The sequence below is a fragment of the Saccopteryx bilineata genome, chromosome 7 (assembly GCF_036850765.1).
Source record: "Saccopteryx bilineata isolate mSacBil1 chromosome 7, mSacBil1_pri_phased_curated, whole genome shotgun sequence".
NCBI lineage: Eukaryota > Metazoa > Chordata > Mammalia > Chiroptera > Emballonuridae > Saccopteryx > Saccopteryx bilineata.
The window spans coordinates 109,433,652-109,449,885 of NC_089496.1; the positions used below are offsets into that span (position 1 = coordinate 109,433,652).

At 51.1% G+C, this 16,234-nt stretch overlaps 1 protein-coding gene and 1 non-coding gene across 2 annotated transcripts in view; one reads left to right on the forward strand and one right to left on the reverse strand.

Annotated features, from left to right (window-relative positions):
• The window catches only part of ADAM12 (ADAM metallopeptidase domain 12), a 311,461-nt gene that overhangs the window by 128,216 nt on the left and 167,011 nt on the right, over positions 1-16,234 (reverse strand). The window contains 1 exon segment of the mRNA XM_066240397.1: positions 1,180-1,258. Coding sequence (XP_066096494.1) covers positions 1,180-1,258 — 79 coding nt within the window.
• Positions 12,502-12,577, forward strand: TRNAL-GAG (transfer RNA leucine (anticodon GAG)). The gene has a single exon. It is a non-coding gene; the product is annotated as a tRNA-Leu (tRNA).

The following is a 16,234-nucleotide window of genomic DNA, read 5'->3' on the forward strand; positions in this document are numbered from 1 at the left end:
CCAGGACACGGGAGACGGTGCCCTCAGCTACCCCTTCTCTGGAGGGAGTTTTTCCTTGTCCCCTTTTCACAGGGGGTGCCACACCCCGGGGACCCACCTTTTTCTGTGGGACTCTCAGTTGTAACCGCCCACTTCTCTTGTCCCACACCCCAAGCACCAGGTCCTTTGTTTGAGCCCTGACCAGCTCTGTGGGGGTCCCAGGGAACCCACCTCCACCACAACCTAGCGCTCTGGCCTCCCATCCCCTCTCTTTCTGCCCCCTGACTCCCACTCAGGCTTGACTAGCTGCTAACAGAAGCCGGTGTCCGCTTCCACCTTCCCCCGCACTTCTCCGGGCTTGCTCCAGGGCACCGCCCACATCACCAGCAGGCGGAAGGGGGCGGTGAGCAAGTGCCACCCGCAAACATGTGGTGAGGACACAGTGTTGATACAATCCAGTGCAGAGCAGGGAGAGCTCACCGCGGACCATGGCTGCTCCACTACGACAAACGTAAGGCTTCCTCCGAGCTTGTCCTTTTAAAACAAATACCCGGAGCTCCTTAAAAGGAGAGCCCTCCCTAGTCCTCCAAGGGCAGTCGCTCACTTTGAACCCCCAGGTTCACACGCCGGGCCCGGGACAGAGGGTGCAGCAAGTGTTTCTTAAAAAGGAACAGATAAAAGGAACATCTCGTCCAGGGTAACCTATAAAACGTCAACTATCAGAGAAGCTGACGAAGAGGGGACGAGTCTCCTGTTGCCGCAAAAAAACAACCCTCTAGAACCATACAACCTGCTGGACACCTTTGCAAAAGGCTAAGCACAGTTCCCTTTTCCTCTGACTTCTTTAAGCTACTTCCCGGGTTAATGTGGTCAAGTTCAGCCCAGGGTTGAACTTGAGCCCTGGCTGGGGTTTCTAGCGGGGATTTGCCTGCATGAGCACGGCACGGTCATTGGGAGGTGGTTTCAAGGTCAGGCTACGATGAAGCCGTATCTTCCAGGACCGCCCTGGCACGTACCTGGCTGAGGCCAAGTGTTCCCAGGGTCACCACCAGCTGCGTCAACACTGAGTGGTGCACATGCTCTCCTTGGGCCCAAGCGCCGAAGCTGGGCCCGCGCACGTGCTCAGGAGAGAGCAGCTGCAGGTGCTAAGCACAGACACGGTGTCATCACCTCCCGGTGGGCCAAACACACAGGGCTTACCGTGTAATTTCGAGCGAGGGACACGTCGGTGCCATCCTGCAGGTAATGGGTTTCCGTGAAACCACTGGCAATGAGACCTCTGTGGGGGAAAAGAAATCAGGAAAAAGCTGAGTGTAGCAGTGCATGGAGACGTCGCTGGTGAACAGACATCTACGCCGTGGGGGAGCCCGGGTCGGCCCCCCTCATCCTCCGCCAGCTCCTTGTACAGGTGACCTGGTTTTCCGGAGGCTCCCCACAGACCCCTCACATGGACAGGTCATCCAGGGAGGGTCAGGAGGAGAGTCAGGGAAGGGAGAGTCCGACGGGCAGGCATGGAGCCGCCCACAGCCTCCCACCTCCCTTCTCCAGCACCCACTCGGTCGTCTGCACGTGCGTGTCCCTGCACACTGGCGCACGCACACACTTGCAATCTTCTAGGAGTAGTATGTGCAGATTGCTGGGCTGGGAGAGTCACCCAGCTGGGGGGTCCCAGGGCTCTGCTATCTGGAATCAACAGCGAAGCCACCTCTTGGGACAATAATTTTGGACCCGCAGTCCTGTTCCTGCTGGCGCTCCAGCAGGTGAGCGAGCACACCAGCTGTCAATATTAAAATGTCAAAGAAGAGTTTAGAGCAACACAGAAACGTTATAAGCCATGCTGTAGGAGGTGAGGGAAAGCGACTTTGGACACACTGAAATATTGAATTTTCTAAGATAAATCGAAAGAGGAGAAAAACTCTACTTATCGCAGCAACTAGAATTGTATACAATCGACCACCTCTTCATTGGCAACAGCAATGTAGGGATTTATTCTTTTTTTAAACGATGCTGCGATGTCTTTTGTAATGGGTGGTATTTTTTTCCTCTTTTTCAACATCACCGTGGCAAGTGTTTTCTGCATCCCTACTATGTGCTAGGAGCTACACCCACTGCTGCGATACAAAGATAGACACCTAAGGACACTGCGGCCTGGTGGGGTGTCCCAAAGGCAGGAGGCGTCTTACCGGGAGAACGAACACACACAGGTGGAGAGTGGTGGATGGCGGAGGCTTTCCAGGGGGACCTAGCAGGTGGAGCAGGAGCTTGCCAGGCCCAGGGCCGATGGGCGGAGAAGGGAATTGCAGGCAGAGGATGGCAAGGCCCGGACCCTGACGGTCTGGAATCTGGGAGCCAGACTGGTGTGAGCCAGGGAGGGGTCCCACGCAGAGCCCGGACTGCGCGTGTCCGAGCAACGAGGCATCGAGAGCCGAGTTAGCTCCTGGACGTAGTGGGAGGAACATGTGCGGTCCTAACACTGTCTGCCCTTCGTGGCCAGAGACTGTGCTGCCCACTGTCTGGTTCTGCTAGGGGTGGCCCCACTGCCAGTCCAGAGGCGCACGTGGGACCCAGGCTGACCTGCCACAGACCATCCCTGTGCCATGCTTTGCCCTGGGGCCCCCGGGGAAGAGGGCTTTCCTCACAGGGCTGCCTTCAGCCTGGACCCCTGCTGCTGGAGGACGCTGCCCAGGGCCACCTGCCCCCGCAGGGCTGTGACACGTGGCAGAAATGGGAGCTCTTCCAGGTGTCCCCAGGGTGCATGGTCCTTCTCCCCTCATAAACCCCCCCTTTTTGTCTCAGCTGACTCAGGTTTGCAACCCTGAGTCCCAATCAATAGGGAAGGGAAGGGCTCTAAGTGGGGATGTGGCCAAGGGGACAGATGAGAAATACTTCCTTTTAAGTCACATTTCTTGAGAGATTCTTCCAGCCAGGCCCGGAGTGGGAGTCATCTCCCTGCGTTACATGAATCGCGCTGTCTTTAGGATATGCCTGGTTTGGATCACTTAGCCCCTTAGCGCCGGTCTGAGTGGCGTCCCACTTAACAGCGAGAGAGGAGAGTGTGCCAAAACATGAAACAGATGACCCTCCCGCGCGCTGACAAAGGCCCCCGGCTTCCCCTGCGCCTGCCTCGGCACTCCGCCCAGGGCGCGGATCATGCATGGGGGGGGGGGGGCGTGAACCTCCTTGCTGGCGTTTGCTCTCAACTCCCCATCTTCTAGATGTCCCCCTCTAAGCTGTCACAGGACCCCCTGGGTCAGGAACAGAGGAGGGGGAGGTGGGGTCTGGTCGGGGGGGCCACTGAGGCTAGGGACAAGGAAGGAGCCGGAGAAGTGGTCAGCAGTCATGCTGGAGAGAGCACCAGGGAGGCATGGCAGGCTGGGGACCTTGACAGGGACAGCTCCCAGGGCGGAAGAGGAGACAGGGAGGGGAAAGCCAGTAAGTCTTTCCAGAGGGTGTTTCTGAAGGGAAGCAGAGTGAGGAGATACAATGTCAAGAGGTGGGGACTCAGGGGGATGGGGCAGGCTGGAGAAATGAAGAGAGGGGATGGGGGCAAAGCTGCCGAGGAGCAGGTGGAGGGGGCACAGGTGACAAATGAGGAAGGACCCTTTGAGCCCCAGAGGTTTCAGCGAATGTGGGGGCATGGTGAACTTCGAGATCCCAGAGAAAGGAGAAAAAGAAAATTTTAATATAATTCAAATTATATAATATTATTACAACTTGTTATTTAGTATTCATCAGTAATTTCACATATCGCACATTTTATGAATACGTGAGCCATTCTGTTCTTAACAACGCTGGACCCTCATTTTGAACGAACAAGGTATATGAATGCCTAATACTAGGAGAAGCAGTGCAGTGCAGGCCGCAGTTTGGAGAACAAAGAGAGATCACCCCCGAGGCATTCTCACGGAAAGCCGGTTTGGTTTGGATGGATGTCCCAGAAGGCTGGCTTCACATAGGAAGGGGTGGGGGAAATCTGCCAGGAAAGCCAGGATTGGAGAAGATGAGATTCTAGTGGACAAGAGGAATTTGGGGGTTCAACAGCAGTAAAATTACTTGCAAGGTTTTAAAATGTGACTCAGTCCAGTAATACAAAGATCCATGACTATTTCTGCCTTCAAAACCTGCTGCTTTTCACTGTTGTCCAAACGTCACTAAAACAGAAATGCAATCACAGCCATTCTCTGAGCTTGGGGGAGTCCTTAAGTATTATCCTGCTTGCTTTCATTGAAAGAGGGTGGGCGGGGCTTCGGAGCACAGCCTGAACGTGTCCCCCACAGCTGAGACACCCACGACGCGCTCAGACGCAGCGACGCCACTGGCGTGTGCCCTACGTCCTCAGTCGCAGTGGCGGATGGGGGGCATGTAGCGAGACGGTGCTCAGGGCCCCCTGGTACCAGACCCAGCCCTGTGAGCTCTGAGGAGCCGGAGCCTTCTGGAACCCCCTGTTCACAAAGCCTGGAGGTCAGAGACAGAGGGGAGACGGATGGCACTGGCTCGGACCTACTCCACCCCACTGGCCGTCTGGGCAAACACGGTGGGGGCTCCGTGGTGCGTACACTGTGGGCCGGAACCCACCCCGCTCGCCGCTCTGACTTCCTCAGGGCTGGCTGTCCACCTCACCTTCCCACAGGCTGTGAGGAGCCCAGGGCGGTGACAGTCTTTAGGCCCCACTCCGCCACGCCCTGCTGAAGCCCAGCAGACCCTGCCCGTGTTTGGAACGGAGCCCCGACGCCCGCCCTCCGCAGTCTCTCGGAAGCTCCCCATCAGGGCCTCCCAGCGCCCCGCGCCTGCTTCCTCCATGGCTCACTCCACCCGGCCGACACCTGTCTGGCTCGCTGTAGAACATGCCACCCCGTCATGTGCCTCGGACCTTCTCCACATGGCTTCCCGGGGGCTGCTCCTTCCCCTGGTCATCTTCTCTGACGTACCTTCTATCACCACCATTCCCACAGCATGGAGCCCCTTCAGGTTACCGTTTAGTTCATCTGTTTACTTATTTACCTATATCCTCCCTCAAAAACATAAGCCATAGGAGGGCTCCTTGCTCATCATTGTGGCCCTTTATATGTATCTCATTGAATTCTGATAGTACCTAGTACCTGGCTCTGTGGGCTAGATGCTACTTTTTACCCAGTTTAAATAAGAAACCAAGATACAGGGAGGTTAAGTGTATATGGCAGCACTTGGTGGTTCTGCATTAGAACTTGCACTGTGTGTTGCTACCTTTACAAGCTGATCAAAAGATATTTACTGAGTGCTGGCTGCAGGCCCTGTGCTGAGCACTAGGTGATGATGGATGGATGATGGATAGACAGATGATGGATAGATGGATGGATGGATGAATGGATGGATGGATAATGGATAGATGGATGGAAGATGGATGAATGGATGGATGGATAATGGATGGATGGGTGGATGGATGGATGAGTGAATGACTGAATTCAAAGAGAACACTGCAGAAACATTCTCTTTTGTCTAGGGCTATCCTCTCTCAATCGTAAATAATAGGTTTCATGTCCTTCTTAGGAACCATGACTTGCAAAGGAGCCATGGGTGAAACTGCAAAGGTGCTCAGTCAGGACTAAGATGTGTATCTAATTTAAACTGGGCTGTAAGTCAAAGATCCCACAGAGAAATGAGAGAGACAGGTGGACAACGGTCATATTTGAAATGTGACAGCAATGGCCCCACTGCCGTTAGGTTTCCTGAGGGAGAAAGCCCAACTATATGGATTCTCAATGCCGGCAAATGGAAGCAGAAGGTGAATGCATATTTCATGAGGACATTCTTTTTCTCTGCTTATTAGATTAGCTGATCTAACAAGGAATTCTGTTCCTTTCGATACCAGAAAATAAAGCACCAGGAATTCATTTGACTATTTTTCATTTGTTTTGCTGTTATAAGTGATACCTCCATATTCTCTCCTTTAACCAATATTTATTATGCTGACTATTGGGAATAAGATACCCCAAGAGCTCACTGCCTAGTGAAGGACAGACCCAAAGAGTGATCAGAGCTCCATGATAGAGACACACGCTAAGCATTGTGGGGATTCAAGGAAAGACTTCCAATTCAGAAGCCAGCCCAGGGGATGGTGGTACCCATGGTGAAGGATGGGGAAGAAGGAGTCAGGCTGACAGTGGGCTAGTGAGGTGAAAGGTGGGGAGGAATGGGGAAGAGAACATTCCAGATAGGAGTAACTACATTCTCAGAGGCACAGAGGGGGATGCCGATGGGGGATGGGCACAAGGGATGTAAAATTATGTGGCGTTCCCAAGTTGTTGGGGTGTAAGTTTGAGGTAGGGAGACGTGTTGCTCAGATAGGCAGGTTAGGGACCAATCTTATGGGTTGCCAAGTGTCCCTGACTTTATCCCATGCAATGGAGAGCCATGAGACACAGCAGTGAGCCACGCAGATACAAATTTTGGAGCAAAAGGCCACTCTGACCTCCATGTAAAGAACTTGCAGACAGGCAGCAGGAAAGCTGGCATGAGAGTCCAAACAAAGAGCCACACCAGGACATGAGCCTTTAGGATGGGCACTTCTGGACGGGGGACAGAGTTAGGAACCTCAGTCATCAAGTGAGACAGGTAACTCACAAAGGAGGGAAGGGCACCGAGTTGAATCCTGGCTGTGCTGAGCCCCGATGTCTGAGAGACGTTCCCCCTGGCAACGTCCAGGCGGCAGTTGACTCCGTGAGTGTTAACATTTCGTGAGTGGCTTGAAGACAGAGATGGAGCCGCTCAGACGGCACGCGCTCTCTTTATGAGAGGAATGAATAGAATCTCAGCCCTTCTGGCTGACACTTGCATTTTCTGATTTCAAAGTCTTCGGATACATAGGGCTGGAAACATTCACTTAGCGTTTACATTAAAACATGATTACGTAGATAATGGCCTTCCATATCACATTTCTGAAATGATTTGAGTACTGAAATAAAAACATTACCTCCAAATTGCTTTTTGTTTTACATCAATATTGAAATTATTCTACGCTAACCTTACCATTATATAATATAATTTAGTCCCATAGTTTGAATGAGATAGAGTTCATCCACATGACATAGTTTATTCCCAAGAGCACAGGTGAGCAGGAGAAAACACCTTCTCATTTTTACTTCTGGGAGCAAGCAGTTCCCCTCCCCGCCACCCCCTTGGAGTGAGTGAATGTTTCTCCTGAGTTCTGCGAGATTCTGTGACAGGACTTTCTCTCTTCTGCCGAATTTCCTGCGGACTGGGCTTCTCCCACATCAGGCTGAGCGAAGGGTGCGTCCCTACGCCCAGCACAAATGGCTCGCACACAGAAAGTGCTTAATGAACAAATGGACAGAAGGTGTTCAAACTAATTGGATCAATTAAAAAAAATAAAGACAAATGTGGTTCAGTATTGCTGTCACTGGTGGCAGGGGAGGGGTACGGGGGACAGAGGGTCCCCTTCACTGTGTTGTTGTCATTTCAAGAATTTCAAAGGCTGTCAGGTCTTCGAGACAACTTGTCATCAATTTTAGAACTCCTTAATTGAAGGAAAAGGGGAAAAGAAAGCTAGGAGATGGGCATCATTTAAGACTATGAAAAAACCGACCGATGACATGCCAGCTTTCTTCCTATTATTTCTTTGAAGACTGCACATATGGTTAGAGGGTTTAATTATTCCGAGCAGCATATTCACGCAAAGGCACCATGAGACAGGTCTTGTTTGTCAATGATGCCAGGAGGCAATTACACTCTGGGCAGTGAGCTCTAGGCTTCAGCAATCTCTCCAGTAAACCCATTTGCTGTTCAAAGGGTCCAACCCAGTTTTCTGCTGAAGATCTACTTCGTCGCAAGTGATTATCACACGGACTTCCAAATCATTCGCAAGTAAGTTTGGGTAATGATTTCCTCTTCTGAGAATTGGGAAATACAGCTGCAAACACGTTCCTATGAGGGACAAACCGCCTGCAGCTTCCACAAGACGTAGCGCACAAGAAAAACCATGACTGAAAATCATGATGAGACATACCTAGTTCCTAAAACAACAATCCTTTATTAAAACAATCGACTCCTCCACCAGGACTGAGTAAATGCAGAGACAAGAACCAGGGGGGAATCAGCAGGGACCCAGACTGGATGCTCCCTCCCCTGAGAGGTCTCGCTCTGGTTTCCGGCGAGAGCCCTGGGCTGGCTGAGCCATGGGGCTCTGAGTGCTGACACCACCGGCTCTCCCGGACTCCTGTAGGGAGATACCGGACAACTGAACAATTCTCCATAGCGACAGCACGTGGGGGTATGGAATACGAGGAGAAAACGAGCAGTAAGGAAAAGAACAGAGATCGGGTATGGTCCACATCTCAGCCTTGCCCTGTGCTTCGTTCAGGATTGATCTCCACCCTCCCCACCCCCTCCCCAGCATGGCCATCTGCCATCTGCCTCCTAGCCCTGCAGCTGTTTGCTCCGATGTCAGCCCCTGGGACAGCCGCTTGTCAAGGGCGTTTTCTTAATTTATCTCGGCACAGACCCTGTGGCTGTCAGCTGCTCAGAGAGGTTAAGTGACTTGTCCAGAGCCACACAGCCGAGCTGGTGGAGACTGAACTTGGCTCTATTTGGCTCCAAAGTCAGTCCCATCCTGACCACCGCCTTGCCTGGAAGAGATGTCAGTCAGCACACGGTTTCGGAAAGGCTGAACGCGAGCAGCGGCAAATCATCATCATCCATCTGCTTCCGAAAATTTCTTTCCCCCACAACACAAAATGGGGGTTGTGCTGTTTCTCTTAGCACGCGATTCGATTTAGCTACAAAATTAAAATTATTTTTGGTTACAATTTCAGTATTGTGGGATCCTAACTGTTTAGAACTGTGTGCATCTGTACGAACAATGGAACATTCCCACTCAAATTTCCTCTTGTTATTCTCCATTTTCAAAAATTCTCAAAAGGATCAAAACAACTTGTTTGTGTTGTGTTTTCTTTCCTTGGAATAAATAAAAAACGTTCCCTTTCCCCAGCTCTTTCTTATTTAGTTTTACAAACCATCCTAAATAAAACTGTTGATATAGCATTTTGCAAACTGTTGCCCTGTGAAATAATTTCTTAATAAAGTCACAAATATGCAGAATTTTGAACCAAATCACATGGTACAGGCACAGAAACGTGTTGTTCCTACTGTCTGAGATCATTCAGATGACCCCACTCCTTCACAAAACAAATGGGTGGCAGCCGTAGACTCAGTCGCCACGTGCTGAAGGCATGTCTTTGAAGCTTCCTTCCTCCTTCCGTCTCCAAGAGCAGCAGCAGTTAACACAGGGGTCCCCAAACTACGGCCCACGGGCCGCATGCGGCCCCCTGAGGCCATTTATCCGGCCCCCGCCGCACTTCCGGAAGGGGCACCTCTTTCATTGGTGGTCAGTGAGAGGAGCCTAGTTCCCATTGAAAGAGTGGTCAGTTTGTTGATTTAAATTTACTTGTTCTTTATTTTAAATATTGTATTTGTTCCCGTTTTGGTTTTTTACTTTAAAATAAGATATGTGCAGTGTGCATAGGGATTTGTTCATAGTTTTTTTTTTTTTATAGTCCAACCCTCCAACGGTCTGAGGGACAGGGAACTGGCCCCCTGTGTAAAAAGTTTGGGGACCCCTGAGTTAACATTTGTGGGAGTGCTTCCTAACAGAATGCACTTTCTAGGCACGATTTCATTTAACTTTCACACCGGCCCCCATCGGTGGGTGCCCGTTTTGAGAGGAGAAGCCTAAGCCCAGAAGGGTTCCGAGACTTGTCTAGGATCATACAGCTGGTCGTTCTTATCCTAGTCTGAAACATTTCCCCTTCCCTCCCTGCTGGCCCCTTGTGATGTCTGGTTGTCCCCCGTGACCCCTCTTGGGGGATCCGCATTGTTCCTGGAACCCTTGTCACCGTGTGTTGCTTCTTGGCTCTGTGACTTGAGGTATGCACCCCCTGTGAGGGCAGGGCCTCCCCGGTGAGCCCTTAGAGGAGGGCCTGGACCCTAGCTGGTGCTCATCAGTTTATGAAGGAACGTCGTAATCAAGAATAAGGAAAATGCGGCCCTGGCCATTTGGCTCAGTGGTAGAGCGTTGGCCTGGCGTGCAGAAGTCCCGGGTTCGATTCCTGGCCAGGGCACACAGGAGAAGCGCCCATCTGCTTCTCCTCCCCTCCCCCTCTCCTTCCTCTCTGTCTCTCTCTTCCCCTTCCGCAGCCGAGAGCGTTGCCCCCCTGGTGGGCGTGCCAGGTAGATCCCGGTCGGGCGCATGCGGGAGTCTGTCTGACTGTCTCTCCCCGTTTCCGGCTTCAGAAAAATACAGAAAAAAAAAAGAAAAAAAGAATAAGGAAAATGCATCAGAGGCACGTATTGACTATATAGGGCCATTATTGGCTTACCGCTATTTTATGGTATGAGAAGGAGCTTCTTCCTACTTCAAAACCAATACCAGTAACACACACACACACACACACACACACACACACACACACACCAGATAAAAGATACTTTGACCATTAAAGCTTCCACCACCTAGAACAGATTCTGGCCTTTTGTTCCCCCCATGAAGCAAACAATATATTTCATAAGAGCACTCCAGAGAGTATTTTCTCAATTTCTAACATTAAAAAAGCCTAGCCTGATTATCTGAAACCACTACATCAAAACACTGTTTAATTTTTGTTTTTGAGTTGGTCCCAACCAGCATCATTTCTTTTTTCTTTTTTTTATTTTTCTGAAGTGAGAAGCAGGGAGACAGACTCCCACATGCGCCTGACCAGGATCCACCCGGCATGCCCACTAAGGGATGATGCTCTGCCCATCTGGGCCACCGCTCCGTTGTGGCTAGAGCCATTCTAGCACGAGAGGTGGAGGCCATGGAGCCATCCTCAGCGCCCGGGGCCAACTCTGCTTCAATGGAGCCTTGGCTGCGGGAGGGGAAGAGAGAGACAGAGAGTAAGGAGAGGGGGAGGGGTGGAGAAGCAGATGGGCGTGTCTCCTGTGTGCCCTGGCCAGGAATCGAACCTGGGACTTCCACACGCCAGGCCGATGCTCTATCGCTGAGTTAGCTGGCCAGGGCCACTGTTTGATTTTTGGATGCAGCTTTAGACAACCAGAGAACTAACATGGCTTTGTAACATGTGTACCTCCCCCACCAGCTGCCATGTGAGCGCTGCAGGTGTGACCAGCCCCCTCCCCAGGGTCTAAGGCTGTGGCTCAGGCAGGACTGAAGGCTGATGACACGTGAGCTGATTCATGGTGGGGGTGGGGTGGGGGGGGAGGTGGGAGGGGGGCTGACGTGACTCAGCCAGTTCTCTTCGCCGACGCTGTGCTCAGTGAAAAACACACATTAATCGGTGCTCTAAGGGAAGGGAGGGGGTTTCTGCAGCCTCATGGAAGCTCCAGCTCCCAGGCAGATCTGGAGACCAGCCAGCTGGGCTCCCTTCAAAACTGACCTGCGTTGAACTGAACTCACAGAATGTGTGTTCCGTCAAATTTGGTCTTTTCTCCTTGCTCAAAGACAGTTGCGCTCTGCAAGTTTCCACAGGGTAGTGGCCGAGAGAGAGAGAGAGAGAGAGAGAGAGATGCCAGGAGTGACCTTGGGTGGGGGACAGACCCTCACTCTCTCAAATGCGTTCTAAGTCAGCCACTGACCCGCTCAGACCCTCTTGCTGATTGCTGCCAGAGGGAGAGGCCCGGGCGGCGACAGGGATGCATACCCTCTCTCCTGGGACAGCACTGCTTCTGCCTGCACAGACCCCTGAGCCGAGGCGCAGAAATCTCCCCAAACCACGGGTTTCTGCCAGCACTAAGCCGGTACCAATCTCTCTGCCTGTGAGAGATCTGTTTAAAAACTATGCATCTTTGAGACAGTGAAGGGCTGTCAAATGTAAAATTGCACCGTGAGACTAAATCTCATCGGAATTCTAGTTGCTGGGCATTCTTCACCAAAGTCTTTCTCTCTTCTCTTCTCTTTTCTTCTCCTCCTCCTACCCCTTCCTCTTCCTCCTCCTCCTTCTTTAAATCTGGAAGGGTTTTGCATTTAGATTTAATGCTACTGAGAACCCCCAGAGAGGAAAAACCACAAAACAGCCCCTAGAGACCATGGCCATTGGCAGATTTCTCTCCAGGATAAGGGCCGTTCCGATCAGTGTTCCCACGGCTGGGCCTTGAACGGCCTGCGGCCCCTCGTGGCCTCTCCGAGGTCCAAGGGCAGGTAGACGCTTCTCACAGGGCCTTCGTTTCTCATGCTGTGTCTGCTCCAGTGCTTGTGAGAGAGGCCGGCTAATTCTAATGGCTAATTTTCCACAAGCCCTGGAGTAGTTGGGTCAGAATGATGGCTGGAGTATTTTATATTATAGATACTTTCATTATTCTCAGAATAGGGAAGCCCTGGCCAGATGGCTCGGCTGGTGAGAGCATTGTCCTGGTTTGCAGAGGTTGCTGGTTCGTTCCCTGGTCAGGGCACATACAGAAACAGATCGATGTTTCTGTCTCTCTCTCTCTCTTTCTTTCTCTCTCCTCCTTCCTCTTTTCTAAAATAAATAATAGGCCTTGGCTGGTTGGCTCAGTGGTAGAGCGTTGGCCTGAGGTGCAGGAGTCCAGGGTTCGATTCCCGGCCAGGGCACACAGGAGAAGCACCCATCTGCTTCTCTACCTCTCCCCCTCTCTTTTCTCTCTGTCTCTCTCTTCCCCTCCCACAGCCAAGGCTCCACTGGAGTAAAGTTGGCCCAGGCGCTGGGGATGGCTCTATGGCCTCTGCCCCAGGTGCTAGAATGGCTCTGATTGCAACAGAGCAACACCTCAGATGGGCAGAGCATCGCCCCCTGGTGGGCATGCCAGGTGGATCCTGGTCAGGCGCATGTGGGAGTCTGACTGCCTCCCCGTTTCCAACTTCAGAAAAAATAAATAAAATAAAATAAATAATAATAATAAAAGAATAGGGCAACACAGACTACCTTGTTGATTTAATTTAACTAGTGTAACACATGACAGACTATGGCCCTGGGTCAGGAAAAACAGATCTTTGATAAGCATCACGGTTGGCCAAAAACGCCAGCCGGGGCGGTTGGTTGGTTCCGCTTGGATGGAGGTGGTAACTCTTACGCTCATTACCTCTTCAGGGGTCGCTTGCTGTCTGGGCACTCTGATGTCCTCCCCCACCCCGGGAGAACACTTTGACAAGGCTCCAGGCATGGCAGCAATGACACTGTGGTGGGCGCCTGGCAAAGAGCTAGCACGTTTCCTTCTAGATGTAACTTCTCTGCCGTGGAGCCCGCGGGCTGTCCTGGGTGCACAGGAAAGATGGACCCCCGCTCAGCGCACTGGCCCAGGACATCACGTCTCTTCTCTGGAGACGGACTGTGGCCAGAAAAAAGGACAAATGTGAATCTTATATTTCTGGCTTCCCAGCCATGAAGCTGTTTCTCAGATGACTATATCATTGTTTCTTTTTTTCTTTTCTTTTTTCTTTTCCCTTCCCTTTCCTTCCCTTCCCTTCCCTTCTTTCTTTCTTTTCTTTAAAAAAAAAAGGAAACAGAAGAATCCTCTCTATAAAGAACCCGGTAACCAGAACTCAGATGGGATTTATGGTTTCATTTTCACACGGCAATCTTGCACGCAAGGTTGGGAGCTGGGATTACATCATGTGTGCTACTAAACTCATATTCCAGAAAGAAGTTCTTCATTAAAAGCTGAAACCTTTCCATGGAGCTGGGGGAAAAAAATAGCAAAATATGTTGAGGAGGAGAGGAAGGTACAACTTAATGATTAAAAAGTATAATTTGCAATGATCTGCCTCAGTAATCTCTCCTAATGGTTTCGTGGGGAAAAAAACAACAACCGTAAATTCACCTACATGCTTATTGAATTAATAGATACTTCTCGGGAGGTCAGGAAACGAGGCCCGTATTTTTGAAGACTAAGGAAATGAATCAGACTAGACGAGGGGTAAAATGTCAGGTTCATGCTCTTTATTTTTCCTCATAGGTTGGACACTTCCAAAATTTAACAATCACATTTCAACTCTCTGGGGGTCGGAGCATTATCTGGCCCGGGACATGTGACTATGGGCCTATCCTGGGGAATTGTTATTCATTTTTATGGGTGTGGCAATGGTACTGCAGTTGCATAAGAAGATATCCATGTTATTTTAGAAATGCACATTGACATGGGGGGAGGTATAAATGGACATGATGACCAGCGTCTGTTTAAAATGACTCAGAGAGGGGGTGCATCGGAGGGAACAAGCATGGCAACATCTTTAAAGTGACCTAATCTTGGTGACGGGTGTCCGGGCGGGTCTCTCGTCCCCTGCACGGTTGACACTTAGTGCCACGACTCTCTGCGGTGGGGGTGGGTGGGTCTGTGCGATACAGGATGTCTTCAGCAGCCTCCCAGCTCCCAGACACCAGTGACAATCCCCCATGGGGACAACTGAAACCGTCTCCAGACATTACCAAACCTCCCCTGGGAGGCACAGCCACCCTCGGTGAGAACCGCCGGTATGTGGGAGGGTTAATATACTATACACTATTCGCTTCTCTTGAGGATATTTTAAAAGTTTCAGGAATTAAAAAAAAAAAGTCTAAGTCCATTGAGGAGCAAAAGGCAAAGGCATGAAAAATCCCATCATGACTGAGTCCCTCGGACTGTTCAGAGAATATCCCCGGGGGTTGTGATGGCACAAGCCTGGGGCCAGATGGCAGGCGATTTCCTCGAGCTTGGGCCTCAGCCTCAGAACACACGAGGGGCGTGGACCCCCTCCAGCCAGGGGGTCAGCCTCTAGGGCAGCGGTTCTCAACCTGTGGGTCGCGACCCCGGTGGGGGTCCAATGACCAAAACACAGGGTCGCCTAAAGTCAGATGGGTTTTGGTCGTTCAACCCCCGCGGGGGTTAGGCGACCCTGTGTTTTGGTCGTTCGACCCCCGCCGGGGTCGCGACCCACAGGTTGAGAACCGCTGCTCTAGGGAGCCTGGGACCCGGGATGTGCTGTTAGCAAAAGAGTATCCCTCCCTTGTTACATTTAATTCTGTTTGCTTTCCCCTTTGTGCTTGCTCTCCCATTCTTCCTCAGTCCCTCCTCCCCTCTCCACACAAACACAATTCTTTTTTTTTCTAAACTAAGGCTAAGTTACATACATCATGGCCCTGGGCCCCTAAATACTTCATGGAGCATTTCCTACACAGGGGGAAATTCTTCCACTAATCGCTGTAAGTTACCACATGCCCATCAATGTCACAGTGACACCTGTCTCTCTGCTCTTCCATTCACATTTGACAGTCGCCGTGGACGTGGGGTGCTCTGTGTAGTATTCACCCCCTTCCCCCAGGATGGAATCCAGTCTGGGAGTCAAGGCCTCTCACCTCCTTTTATTTTAGTTTTTAACATTAGCAAGCTTGAGACATAGTCCACGTACCATATGATTCACCCATTTAAAATGTGCAACCCAGTGGTTTTCACTCTGTGCACAGATTGGTGCAACTACCCACACAGTCTGATTTTTATGGAACATTTCTGTCCTGCCTATGCCTTTGACCTTGTACTCATGACCCTTAGCCTCCTTGAATTTGAAACATTTCTGTGGCTTTTTTTTTTCTTTTATGATGTTGACATGTTTGATGAACAGAGCCCCGTCCTTTAATAAAACAAACATTCCTTATTTTGGGTATGCCTGATATTTCCTTGTGATTCCCGGAGGTCACACTCTGGACTGAAACGCTCTCTAGTGGATACTGGGCTATCCTCAGGGGATCCCGTGTGGGTTTTTGGTGTCTACCTGTTTCCTGCTGTCGAGGTTAACTTTGATCGCCTGGTCCAGATGTTGCCTGACTTCCCGCCATAAATGCCACCGATGTGTGCTGATCTCGGAAGAAATTTGCACGCGGAGCAAGAGATCTGGGCTTCAAGTGCCTCCTCCCGGACAGCTCAGGGTTGGGAAGGAGGGGGGGCCCGGCAGAGGTCTGGGGGCTGCCAGCAGCTCTCAGGAAGCCACAGGTGCTTTTTCGATACTTCCAGCTGGGCAGCCCCTTCCTGAAGGTAAGCCATGGAGGGCTGCCTGGTGCTTAATAATTGCTCATTTTAGCCCTGACTGGTAGGCTCAGTGGATAGAGCATCAGCCAGTGTGTGGACGTCCCAGGTTTGATCCCTGGTCAGGGCACACAGAAGAAGCGACCTGAGGATGACGTCAGAGTAATGGCGGAGTAGGAAGCGATACCGATAAATCTCCCCCAAAACTCAACAAGATCTTCAACCAGAAACAGAAAAACCTATACTTGGAGCTTCC